Here is a 14,008-nt window from a genome sequence, read left to right on the forward strand (position 1 = left end):
GTATTGAGTTGTGACCACCGATTAGCTCCAAGAAACATTGGAGCTGCCGGCAGGTCCTAAATGACCAGAGACCAACAGGAGCGTCACTGAGAACAGATGAAGATAGCGGAGGGTGGGTATAACACTAGGGGCAGGGGACTTAGATTTAAAGCACCACTCCAGCAGTGAAATAAACCTCCCCCCACTGGAGTCATGCTTTAACATGGCAGGCAATTTTCCTTAGGTTTACCAACGTGAGATACCTTGAAAAACTCTGGATGTTGTAATTTCTGTTTCATACAATGTTTTTTTTTCTTTTTTCTTCTTTTAGTACATGGAGAGCTAAATGGTACTACAGGAGACCGCAAGACCCTGGGTTCTGACAAATCTGCAAACCAGACTGCCTCCAGAATTTCCAACGGTAGCCAGCAAGCCCCTGCAGAAGTCGGCACCAATTCCAAGCACCTAGCCAAGACTATTAACTTTGGAAAGGCGAACAATAAACCTAAAACTTTGCTTCATAAGAACAGTATGGACAAAAAAAATGAGAGATCTTATGAAAGCAAACCTAGAGATATCAAATGCACAGATAAGGGGGAGATTCACAATGGTTTGCTGTGTAACAGCGCTGGTTTTATTACTAACGGCTATGTAAGCAAAGGCGCTGAGAACGATGGCAGCGGTTCCGAGAGTGGATATGCCACAGCAAACAAAAGGAAAGCCAAGTTCGCGAGCGCTAAGCCTGTTGAGAACTCCGGCTTTTTGAGTGGCAAAATGTCAGACTCTGAAACAAAACTGGATTCTGAAAATTTAAAGCCAGATTTGTTTGCAGATCTGAAAACTGCATCTCGGGGCGATAACGGGAAAGCCACTTGGAAAAGTGAACCTTCCGCTACAGGCATCGGTCGGAGTAAATTAAATCCCGGAGATATTCCAAGGAAAAACTCTGATGCCAAACCCGTTGTAGGGAAGAAGTTTGATGACCGACCTAAGGGGAAAGCATCTCCCGTTAGCTCCACTAAGGAGGACTCTTGGACATTGTTTAAACCCCCTCCTGTTTTCCCTGTTGATAACAGTAGTGCTAAAATAGTTCCCAAAATTAGTTATGCAAGTAAAGTTAAAGAGAACCTCAAAGCAGCCCAGAACAACACAACTTCTCCCTCATCCCTCTCCTTCTCTTCAGGTGGGGAAATAACATCATCAAATTGTGTGTCCCAGGTTCCCATGTCCGCCATGAAGTCTGTATCTACAATTAATTTTGCCAATGGACCCCTTTTAGTAGGAGCTGATGGGGGTTTTATGGCTACTGCTGCTAGTACTGTTTCACACACACTGCCTGGGGGAGCAGAGCCTTTGCCCACCGAACTCTCTTCTGCCTCTACAAACCCCTCTGAACAAAAGAAATCTGGCCTTTTTACTTATCCTTCAAATATGCAACATGCCCTGCCGGATGCTTTGCAGGGAGACCAGTCTGGACAGTCCAGTCAGCAAAACTTGGGAGACATTTTTCAGAATCAGTGGGGCTTGTCTTTTATAAATGAACCAAGTGCCGGCCCTGAGGCTGGAGAGGACAAGCCAGACACTGGGCAGATGGTTTGGGAACAACCAACCCCTCCTGACTCACAGGGTGCAGAAACTGTTCCCTCAGGAAATGAGCGCCCGGTTTTTCCCAAGGCCTACGAGCTGGAGAAACGGACTAGCCCTCAAGTTCCAGATGGTACCACACTAAAAGCAGCTCATGTTTCTGGGGGAGATGGGGGTGCTTTATCCTTAGAAACCCTACATATAGGGGAACTGTTAAAGCCGGAAGCTGCTAGTCAGGGTTTAATAGTGTTTCAAGCCAGGGTCTGTGAAAGCGAAGAAATTCCTCAGACCTTTCTGAAAAACACTTTACAGACCTCCGCCAAAGATAAGAGGTACCACGGAGATCTTGATTGCAAAGATAGCTGGGGTTCTTTTGACCTGAGGGCTGCTATAAACTATCACACTAAAGGTAAAGATCATGTAGAGCTATGTAATTTGTGAGGAATAATGCGTTTGTTATTCAGCAGAAGGCAGACTCTAAGGTGGTCACAAAATATCATATTATGATTATCGTATTATAATGTGAATGTAGCTTACTGGGAGGTGGAGAATGGCTGCTGTGCTTGCTGCAGTGGGGGCTGTATGGAGCAGTGTGGTGGGTGAGATGCTCTGTTGGCGGTGCGGGCTTCAAATGATGGCGCTTGGAGTCGGTGCGTGTGTAGATGGAGTTCTTGGCTCAAGATCTCATCTGTACGCGCACCGCTTCCGGCCCATTGATCTCCAAGCATTGGACTTAAGGAAAATGGTGCTGAGAAGTGGTGCATGCGCAGATGAGAATCTTGGCTTGTCATTGAGCTGAGAGCTCAATCTGTGCACACGCCGACTCGGCCATTTCTTTGAAGCCCACACCGCCGACACAGCATCTGTGACATCCACCGCACTGCCCTGCTCCACACAGCCAGCACAGCCCCTACAGCATCGCCCCCACACCCACCTTCCGGTAAGACACTACTAGAGTATGACGGACACCCCCCCCCCCTTTTTTTTTTTCTTTACTTTATCTCTAAATTTGAGGTGCGTCTTATGAAACAATAAAGTGTGTGTGTGTGTGTGTGTGTGTGCGCGCTCGCGCTCTGCTAGTACTGGGAAATCCTTGAAGTCTTGTGACCAGCCTATGCAGAAGAAAAGATCCTAAAGTCCTAAAGGTGTCTGTGCCTGTATTGATATTGTAATGCAGTTCTTGGATTCATATATATGAAATCATATGTAGACTGATGTCTTGTTTGGCTCCTTATATAACCTCAATAAGTTTCAGTAGAAAAGCAGATGGGGCCCATTTTTCTGCATAAAATGCCCCTATTCCCCATATAATGTAGAGAGGTCCCTCCTGACTCACATTCTGCTATATATCTATGTGTTTTGAAGGTAATTACCCTCTCAGTTAATTCCGGTAACGTGTGTGATTCTTATCCGAAAGAAGGGTCATGGTTATAGATGAGCGGACCCGTGGAAGGTCTGTTTTGGCCATACTGTAATTAAACGTTTATTTAGGGACCTGAACTTGACCTTTAACCTCCAACCTCATGGGGTCAATGGGGACCTGAAATTGTGTGCTGTAAAATGGTCATGGTAATTCTCTTTACCATTTGGATTTGTTAATCTCTAGTTATAGTATATAGAAATCAGTCAAACCCCATCCTTCATTTCTTTGATGCCTGCTGTCGGATGAGTGATGTGACTACACCATACATTCAGATGGTCTGCGATTTCACCTTCAGGACAAAATCTGACGTAGGATTCTTGCGGCAGCTTTTGAACTAAAAGGAGTTGCTCCAAAATGTGAAGTATAAAGGAAAGGCTGATATTTTTTTTTTTTTTTTTATTTCTTCGCATTAATAGAAACTGCTTGTGAGATTCCAGACTTCGTCAAACAACTTTCAAGCATTTTTTTTTTTCCCCCCCTCCCTATTTTTTGGGATGGTAAAGGCCCTACTGTCTCAAGAGCTGCGACCCCCACTGATTACCAAAAGATTGCTCCTAAGTGCGCTATGATCATGTACAGAGCAGTGTAAGGACCCATAGACTTTCTTTGGAGCTGTACACTTCTGAGCAGTCTCTTAGTGATCGGGTCTTCAGACTCCTACTAATCTGTAGGGTGTTTTAAAGAGAGGTTGTCTCAAACGTCTACATTAATGGTTTATTGCTAGGATAGATTGTAAGCATCACAGGTGGAGTTGCAACCCCGTCAATCGCCTGTTCTGGTGGTTGGGCATGCTCCGTTACAGAACTGCACAGCGCCGTCAACTAAATGGCCATGGCTGGCTATTGCACATCCACCCTTTTTTTGGGATACATAAGGCTATGTGCCCACGCTGCGGATTTACCGCGGATTTTGCCGCGGATTTTCCGAAAATCTGCAGCAGCGGCACTTCCAAGCCATTTCAATGGCATTTTGGAAATGCTGTGTCCATGCTGCGGATTTTTCCGCGGCGGATTTGCCGCGGATTTTGATCCGGAAAAATCTGCATGTCAATTATGGTTGTGGATTTTGGTGCGGATTTTGGGTATAGAATGGGGAAAAAAAATCCGCATCAAAATCCGCGGCAAATCCGCGGCAAAAATAAGGTGCGGATTTGCCGCGAAACTCGCGGATTTTCATGCAGAAAAATCCGCAGGTACATTCTACCGTGGACACATAGCCTAAGAGATGGTTGTGCAGTACCTGGCCGCAGCCCCTATTTATTTACACATCCGGCTGGCCCAGGAACAGCTGATCGGCGGTGTTGCGTCCCCACTGATCAGATATCTGAGATCTATCATAAGGATAAGGGCCATCAAGCCATAAAGAATGGGGATTTTGGACATCATATTGTATCACATAGTCGGCCATTCATCTGGACTCCATGCAATACTATATTTTCCCTTTTGTAGTGAATGGCCACAGCTTTCCCAATGAAAATCTATTTGGTAGATGCATTTTGAAGAAATAACTTAGTGTTTTTTAGGGTTTTAAGTGGCAGAAATAGTAATTTATTTTCCCAATAAAAATTGTTTCCATAATGTTAAATTATTTCTAACTTTAAAAACCCATGAACAAGTGGAAGATTTACGTTCACTGATGATGTAAATGGAGTTATTTTTCTGAAGAGCGGCCGACCTCCATTTAGTAACTGGTCTGTCTCCCCAGTAGTTGCTTAGAGGTGGGACCCCCTAAAGGTGGGACCCCCTAACTTGTCCTTTATAGTATAACTTTGTGGTTAAGCCATAAATGATTTAGAAGGGAATCCAAAGATTGCTTTCCCATCACTTGCCACATTGCATACTGATTTTCATATTACTAGAATACTGCTAAATATCTGATTGAATTGATCAGCCCATGGGTTCACAATCAGTGAGAAACTATCAAAATTGCCATATTTTCACAAGGCGGCAGCAGCCATATTGGTTCTCCGGCTATTTTGAGATCTCTCGTCTTTTTATTGCCGGCATCCTTTAGAATTTCTGATTTGCGTTTGTCCTATATGCTGTTCAGGTTTCATGGCAGCCTATGATAAATTGATGAGAACACCAATGAGATCCCAAACTAGCTATCAATCAGGTGGCGATATATTAATGATTGATAGATCAACCTTCACTGAACCCAGCAATATAAGGGCAGTCTCACACATCCTGACTTTCATAGTAGGATTGCAATGTCCTGATGAGACTTTCCTGACCCAAACTCTACAGCCTTGTATGTGCCTTCAAGGGGTGATGCTGTTGACTTCGGTTTGGGAGATATTTGGCCGGTCTGGTCATTGTGGTGCGTTTTTGCATCGGGAATATCTAAATCTAATGTTTGAAAGGCTGATCTTGATTGTGTTCAATACTGTGGTTTAATCATAATCTTTTTTTATTTCTTTTAAATGTACACAGATTTGTGTGTGTGTGTGTGGAGGGGGGGTTGGGGTTTTGTTTTGTTTTTTTTTTTGGTTCAAAGTTTTATTCCATTTTGTGAACCTGTTACTAGGATGCTGATTCTCTCAAACCTAGATCAGCCCCGTGAATATGAGAATATTGTGGCTTTTCAGATTCCAGATCATTGTGCACCTCCAGATTTCCTCACACTCTTTTATCTTTTTTTTTCTTTAACAGAAATGGAATCTATTTTGAACTTGCAAAAACAAGGTAAGTTGAAACCTAAAGGTACACGGCCCACGTTTACTTACCTTGACTAAACAAGTGCCTTTATCTGTGTCTTTTATGTTCTTGGAATCATTAACGTGACCCAGGTCTATTCATAGCTCTTGGCTGTTTATGAAAGCCATTATTTTAGTTCACACAGCGACCGCTGCTGTTCATCTCCACTTCATAGCATCCCGTAGTGGTTATACGGAATCTGTCAGTAAGCTCAACCACTTTACCTGAAACAAAATGCTAATTACTGGAAAATGCAGCAACAGATAGAAGATATAAAGGTGTTGATGGATTTAGATTTTAAAGACCTGCATGTCCACATGTAGGTCTTTAAAATCTAAATCAATCATGTGGACATGCAGGTCTTTAAAATCTAAATCCATCAACACCTTTATATCTTCTATCTGTTGCTGCATTTTCCAGTAATTAGCATTTTGTTTTCATATGCCAATATGGTGGTAAGTGCTCTGCCACGCCCTGAGCACTTAACAAGCCAAAGCTTTCTAAGTTTGTTTCCCCTCCCAGCATCAGCTCTCTCTTGCTTGATTGACATCTGGGTACTCTTATTGTCTGACGTCACACAGTGAGCTATTATTCAAACTAAAGAGGTTGTTGCTGGGTGGAGAGCAAGCTCCGGAGGCAGATGCACCTTAAGTTCTCTATCTCGGCCAGAGCACACAACGCCTCATTTATATACAAATTAAAGCATAAATCACTTGAGAATTTTGATATTAAATAAGATATCAAGTTATGGATAGACACTTACATTTTAATTACCTGCATGCCCCTATATCCTGTTTGGGGAGGTTGATCTTACTGATAGATTCCCTTTTGAAAGGTATGTCAGCAACTTTTTGCTAAGTGACCTGAAGCCAGCATGCTGTAAGGGTTAAGACAAAGTTCAGGCAAGCCTGTGTTGTCAGTCTGATCTTTTATTTGCGGTGTTTGTGTTAGCAGCCAGACCCTTATCATTGCTGTTGTTAGGTGGCTTGTGCCATGTTGCCCAGCATGCCCCTTCCTCTGCCACCTGAATGTACAATCTCTATAGAGAGCCCGGTGTAGGCGGGGCCAGGTTTTTTTTTTGGCTCTGCTACATACCTAAACTAAAAATGCACATTGTGTCAGAACGACTGCACCCAGTAATCTAAGTGATAATTTCAGATTCAAAATCTCTTTTGCCTACATCATGCTGCTCTCAGATGAGGAACAAAAACCTGCTGACAGATTCCCTTTAACCCCTTCAGCCCCGGGGCACTTTCCGTTTTTGTTTTTTGCTCCCCTTCTTCCGAGAGCCGTAACTTTTATTTTTCCGTCAATCATGAGGGCTTGTTTTTTGCCGGACCAGATGTACTTTTAAATGAAACCATAAGTTTTACCATATAGTGTACTACAAAACAGCAAAAATATTGTGGAAAAACTTCAAAAAAAAAGTGTGATGGCACAATAGTTTTTGGGATGTTTTATTCACGGTGTTCACTATATGGTAAAACTGATGTGTGGGTATGATGCCTGAGGTCGGTGCGAGTTTGTAGACACCAAATATGTATAGGTTTACTTGTATCTAAGGGGTTAAAAAAAATTCACAAGCTTGTCCAATAAAAGTGGCGCACGTTTTGCGCCTTTTTCCGAAACCCGTAGAGTTCTCATTTTTTGGGATCTATGGCTCAGTGACGTCTTATTTTTTGCGTCTCGAGCTGACGTTTCTAATGGTACCATTTTTGCGCAGATGCTATGTTTTGATCGCCTGATATTCCATTTTGCGTAAAACTTGCGGCGACCAAAAAAAGGAATTTTGTCGTTTGGAATTTTTTTGCCGCTACGCCGTTTATCAATCAGAATAATTGATTTTATATTTTGATAGATCGGGCATTTCTGAACTCGGCGATACCACATATGTGTATTTATTATTTTTTTAACCCTTTAATTTTCAATGGGGCGAAAGGGGGGTGATTTGAACTTTTAGGGTTGTGTTTTTTTTTTTCTTTTTATAATCTTACTAGTCCCCCTAGGGGGCTATAGCAATCAGCAATCCGATCGCTCTGATCGATCTGCTGATCACAGCTATACAGCTGTAAACAGCAGATATACAGTCACTTCCTGCTTCCCTGGCCTCCGGACCGAGTGAAAACGAAAGTGAAACGTCATAGCTGCAGGCGTCATCACATGACCCTGTGCTACCTTAGCAACCACCGAAAGTCACGTGATCACTCACGTGACTTCCAGTGTGGGCTGCGGTAAGTGAAAATCTTCACCGCGCGTATATACATCTCGCTGCCAGACTTTGGCAGCGAGATGTAAGGGGTTAATGTTACGGGTGGAATGCGATTCCACTCGTCACATGCAGGAACACATGTCAGCTGTTGAAAACAGCTGATATGTGTGCCAATCGCCGCCTGCAGGGGCGGGGCTTAACGGAACACGCTCCATGACGGATAGATCCGTCCATGGTCATGAAGGGGTTAAAGGGGAGCTACCATCTATAACTGGCCTCTTTTAAAAATTAACTTTTTGTTACATGTACTTTTAAAATCACATAAGGGGTAATCTTGCAATTTTCACACTGGCCACTGGGGCTTTTTTAGACTTCCTTTTTTTTCAGAAAGTTTTCAGCAGGCTGCTTATCAGAGGCATTATTACAATGAGAGGTAACGCCTCAACACAATAGTTGATGTCACAGCATACCTGCTCCCATTCCCTTCAAAATGACCTCTGCAAATACCCATTAGATACAAAAGATCCGTTCTGGGTCTTACTATTGTGACTAATAAATAAGTGGATATCCTGAAATAGGGAGTTAAGGGCACTTTACACACTGCGATATCGCTAGCGAGCGTACCCGCCCCCGTCGGTTGTGCATCACGGGCAAATCGCTGCCCGTGGCGCACAACATCACTAACACCCGTCACACATACTTGCCTGCATAGCGACGTCGCTGTGGCTGGCGCACCACCTCCTTTCTGAGGAGGCGGTTCGTGCGGTGTCACTAAGCGGCCGCCCAATAGAAGCGGAGGGGCGGAGATGAGGGGACGAACATCCCGCCCACCTCCTTCCTTCCGCATTGCTGGCGGCCGCAGGTACGAGGTTGTTCCTCATTCCTGCGGTGTCACACATAGCGATTTGTGCTGCCGCAGGAACGACTAACAACCTGCGTCCTGCAACAGCAACGATAATCGGGAATGGAACGACGCGTCAACGATAAGGTAAGTAATTTTGATAGTTAACGGTCGTTCCTGCGTTTTACACGCAACGACGTCGCTAACGAGGCTGGATGTGCGTCACGATTTCCGTGACCCCAACGACCTCTCATTAGCGATGTCGTTGCGTGTAAAGCGGCCTTAAGTCTAAAAAGCCCCAGCCAAAATGGCAACATTTCTACTATGTTTTATTTTTTTAAAATTTAAATAATTAAAAAGACCGGCATGTGGTCCCCCTATTTTTGATAACTAGCCGATAAAGCAGACAGGTGAGGGCTGCAGCTAGCTGTCTGCTGACCTGCACTGGTTATAAAAAAAAAAAAAAAGGGGTACCCCACGTCTAAATTCACTGAAGCGTACCGGCAACTTCACTATGCCGAAAAGCTTGTTGATTTGGCTGCGCTTTCAACAAAATGTATTAGCATGTGAACCACATTCGGACACTGACTTCCGTAAAAAATCAGTGTTCCCGTTCGAGCCCTGGACTCCAGGTGTTAAGTATGAACCCTGAACGTCATTTGCAGTCATAAGTCTGCATTTTTTCTATTCAACATGTGAACATGTGACACTGTTTTGTGCCTAAAGTCATAGGCCTCTTTCACACATCCGTGGAAAACACATTTTTCACGGATATGTTGAAGGTGCGTATGGCCCTCCGTGTACCGTGATTTTGGACAAGTGTGCTATCCGTGATAGCACACGGAGATCAGGAACTTTTTAGGCTACTTTCACACTTACGTTTGACGGCTTCCGTAGCATTGCGTTGTGTGACGGATGCAACGGATGCGTTGCATATAGTGGCACAATGGATGCTACGGATCGTACAAAACGGAAGCTTTTTTTTTTTTTTTTCTCCTTTACAGTTTTACCGGCAGCAGACTATTGTGAACGATCAGCTGATCGCTCTCACATGCCGGCGGCCGGGCGCTCAGCTGAGCGCTCTCACATGCCGGCGGCCGGGCGCTCAGCTGAGCGCTCTCACATGCCGGCGGCCGGGCGCTCAGCTGAACGCTCTCACATGCCGGCGGCCGGGCGCTCAGCTGAACGCTCTCACATGCCGGCGGCCGGGCGCTCAGCTGAACGCTCTCACATGCCGGCGGCCGGGCGCTCAGCTGAACGCTCTCACATGCCGGCGGCCGGGCGCTCAGCTGAACGTTCGGCCACCGAGAGGCAAAATAAAGTTTCTGATTTAAAAAAAAAAAAAAAAGAGCATGCGCAGTGAAATCCTACGGATTGCGCTGCTCAAAAAAACTTTACATGTTGCGTTTCTTCCGCCCGACGCAACATCAAAATAACGACGCTGCGCCGTCCAGCAGATGCAACGCTGACACTTGCGTTACAGTGCGTCATCCATACAAGTCTATGGAGAATAGCGCAGTGCATTAACGGACTGCGCTATTCTCCATAGTGACGGACTCCGCTGAATGTAAGTGTGAAAGTACCCTTACTCACCTCTCACTGGCACTGCTGTCCATGATGCCGGTGTTTCTGGCTGCTGCTTCTGGGTCCGCAGTGCAGTGAATATGCAATGAACAGGCCCTGAAGCAAGTGACTGCTGTGCCAAAGACAGCAGCGCTGGAGACAGGTGAGCATAGAAAATAATTTTATTTCAAAGACACATGTTTTCTCCGCTACATAATCATAGTGAATGGGCCACATTGCAAAAGTATGACTGATGAAGATAAGCAAAGTATTGCCATTAAAAAGTCACTGTAGCACAATTATAACTTTTATTTATTTTTTTTCTTCCAGATCCCAGTAGGATAATCACTTATAATGAAGCCATGGACCGCCCCGATCTCTGAGATTACTGCCAGGGGACTGCTGGCTTTTCTTTTCCTAAGTCATTTCATCAGTGCATGAGAGACATTACCTGGCTGTCATGCTCCTTTAAGAAAAAAGAAAAAAAAAACAAGAAAAAAAATTGTGCAAGAAACAGAGGGGAAAACGAGAACATAACAGAATCAAATCTTTGGATATATAATTCTATAAATATATATACGTATATATATATTTTGTTTAGATAACTATGTATAGAAAAGTCTATCTATATAAATGTCTATAAATATATAGTTATTTAAACAAATTTAAAAGGAGAATATTATTAAAACCGTTTTGATCCCGTCAGGACCCGTAGCCTCCTTTCCCAGGAAAAAAAGTAAAATTTCTGGTACATTTTTTTTATTTTTTACTCCGTTTTCTTTTTCTGTTTTCTCTCCTTTTAGTCGTCATCATCACAAAAGACTAAAGTGCTGAAAAGTACAGAAGCTTTGTAGACACTCATATTAAGTGGCAGTCATATTGAAGAAGAGAAACACACGCTTGTGTACTTATTTGCCAATGAAGAGAGAGCACATGGTATCATTTTTTGGGGGGGTCACTCCCAGTCTAATTCCTCTTCCTTTTTTATTTTAATTTTTTTTTTTTTTTTTTTTTTTTTAATTTTGCTTTTCAAATGGCTTCTGCATATTACACTTATCTCGGCTAAAACTATGAACACATTTTTATGTTTGAGAATAACACTTTATATATTTTGTTTTTGTTTCATTTCTTCTTTGTTTTCTTCTGTGACTTACAAATGAAAAACACAGACAAAAAAAACAAACGCAAGCTGTCTTAATTTTTCACTATTTTTTTGGAAACTGGAGACAGATGCACTTTTTCAATTCTGAAAAAAAAAAAAAAGAAAACAAAAAAAGAGAAAAAAAAAACGGACAAGCAGGTTTCTTTTTGATCATTGCAGTTTGTGTCCCATCTATTGAAGACTAGAAAAGATGCTTTAAAAATTTTGAAGAACAAAAGATGAAAAATATATATAAAAATAAAAAAAAAATAGTAAAACGCAAAAGAAAATTTAATCTATTTAGGCATTTAATATATTGAAAAGATATCTATATCTATATATAAAGAGTAAAATCTGTTCCCTGTTTGATGTCAATGTATGAAAGGGGGAGCAAGCTGCGTGAGGCTGTCCTGGACTCCGGCTGCATAATCTCCTCGTGTGTTGCGAATTCCTGTCCTTTTTGGTTCTCCGCTTTTACCCTACTTGTGTTGGGTGGAATATCAGCTGATTGCACATGAACATCGCGTTGAAAACCTCCACGACTCTGACAGGGGTCTGATTACATATATATTTTTTAACTGTATGCCTCTATAAATCTTTGATTTTTTTTTTTTTTTTTTTTTTTTTTTTTTTTTAATTTTGAGTGCCCTTTTCTGTATGAAGGACATTACTGGAAGCAGGACTTTAGCAATAAAGGTGTTGACCCTTAGCATTAAGTGAGTGGTTTGCAATGCATTGGATGCTACCGGGAGGTCTGATGCAGTCTATGCCCACAGCGGAAGTGCCACTCCTCAGTTGCTCACTGTCGCTTTCTCTTCAAGCAATGTCCTCCATGCTCGTCCGCTTTACCTATATCACTCATGCAGAGCACACCATGTTGGGCTTCTATGCAGGCAATAGTTGTGAGAGTGCCTCTGCAACAAAACAAACGTTATATAGAATCGAATGGTGCTATAAATATATATGTTTAGAATTCACAATGTTTATTTTTTTTTTGTTTTTTTATCATGTTGCAAACCCCTCCAGTGGTTACAGGGGTTAATTTTTAGTTGCAAAAAGTCCACCTGATATCACCCCTGGTCTATAGGTAATTTAACTAATTGTCGCTGCCGTGGTCAACACGCAGAAAGTGAACTGTCAAATAAAAAAAAAAAATCTTTTTTTTTTTTTTTTTTGTAGAAAATTTGAAAATCGTACATATCAGTTGATTCATGCTTGGAATAATTTATTTTATTGCTGGAAATAGGCACAAAATGCTACATCATTTAGAACCATACAGTTTAATTTTGGTCTCCTTCACAATATTGTGAATTTTTATGGTTATTGCATATGTGGATATTTTATCAGGTGCAAAAAAAAAAAACAAAAAACCCAGAGAAACCGTCAGTTTAGGTTGCCTCATTTAAAGGATATGGACACTATTTGTTTTTCTAAAAATCCATGTATTTTGGGCTAAAAATTTGTGTACATTTTTAAATTTGGCTTTGTTTCCTCGTACGTTGCTGCCTACTGAATAAGTGATTGGGAGTTTACAACATTTATGTGTTTGTTTCTGATCTTTTCTGTTGGTTTAGGACCACATTGAAGTTCAGCTGAACTTAAATGTGGTCCTAAATCAACTTGGAGGCGCTCCAAAAATAGCTTGGCATTGTAGGTAAGTCCAGACTTGGCATTCACTGTGCCATTGTTTTGTTTTTTGTTTTTTTTCATTTGCCTAATAAACAATTATTTAATGTTTGACAAGAAAGTAGCACAACACATGCGGCACCACCCGGCTGCCATGGGTTTCACTCACTGCGATCCTGACTGCTCTGCAGGACTTGCTGGATTAGACTGGAGATGCCTAGCTTGTCAAACCCAGGAATGGCTAAAGCGGTGGTCCAGGAATACAGAAGAACAGTGGTACGCTTAAATCGTGAAAGTTTTCTTTTTTTAAAGGGAACCTGTCATCAGAAATTTTGCTTTAAACCTAAAAGTTTCCCCCTCTGCAGCTCGTGGGCTGCATTCTAGCAGGTTCCTGTACTTTTTGTGGCCCCTTTTAAACCAAATTAAATACTTTATAAACTTGTACCTTTTGCTATGTAAATTTTGTAAATTGTCCATGGGGGCGGGCTCTCTGGTGACCGTTGCTGTTCCTCCAGCAGATTTACGCCGCCCCCCCCCAACGCTGAATTTCATATCTTAGGACGCCGCCCCTGGGCGCCCGTGGTCCTGCGCATGCGCTGTGCGACTGTACCGGGACTGTGCACGTGTGACCGCTGGTGACGTTTTGCGCAGGCACGAGGTTATGGGCGGCGCTGTGAGTGTCATCAGCAAGTGCCGCCCATAACCTCGTGACCGCACTTTCCCCTCTTCCTCCAGCGTTCTGCGCAAGCGCTTGCTGGCCAGATGACCCGACGTCGCCTCTTTCCCATCTTGCCCTGCTGCAGGGTAAGATGGGAAGGAGGTGACGTCGGGTCATTTGGCCGGCGAGCGCTTGCGCAGAACGCTGGAGGCAGTGGGGGAAAGCGCGTCCACGAGATTATGGGTGGGCACTTGCGATGCAATCACAGCGCCGCCCATAATCTCGTGC

The 14,008-nt window shown here is 43.0% G+C and overlaps 1 protein-coding gene across 1 annotated transcript in view; it reads left to right on the forward strand.

Moving 5' to 3' along the window:
- The window catches only part of NUFIP2 (nuclear FMR1 interacting protein 2), a 53,742-nt gene extending 41,723 nt beyond the window's left edge, over window positions 1-12,019 (forward strand). Inside the window, exons 2-4 of the mRNA XM_075333179.1 lie at window positions 311-1,972; window positions 5,638-5,670; window positions 10,626-12,019. Coding sequence (XP_075189294.1) covers window positions 311-1,972; window positions 5,638-5,670; window positions 10,626-10,678 — 1,748 coding nt within the window. The 3' untranslated portion in view covers window positions 10,679-12,019. The remainder of the gene's footprint in view (window positions 1-310; window positions 1,973-5,637; window positions 5,671-10,625) is intronic.
- Window positions 12,020-14,008: the final 1,989 nt, after the last annotated feature.

This window comes from Anomaloglossus baeobatrachus, chromosome 2 (genome assembly GCF_048569485.1).
Source record: "Anomaloglossus baeobatrachus isolate aAnoBae1 chromosome 2, aAnoBae1.hap1, whole genome shotgun sequence".
Lineage (NCBI taxonomy): Eukaryota > Metazoa > Chordata > Amphibia > Anura > Aromobatidae > Anomaloglossus > Anomaloglossus baeobatrachus.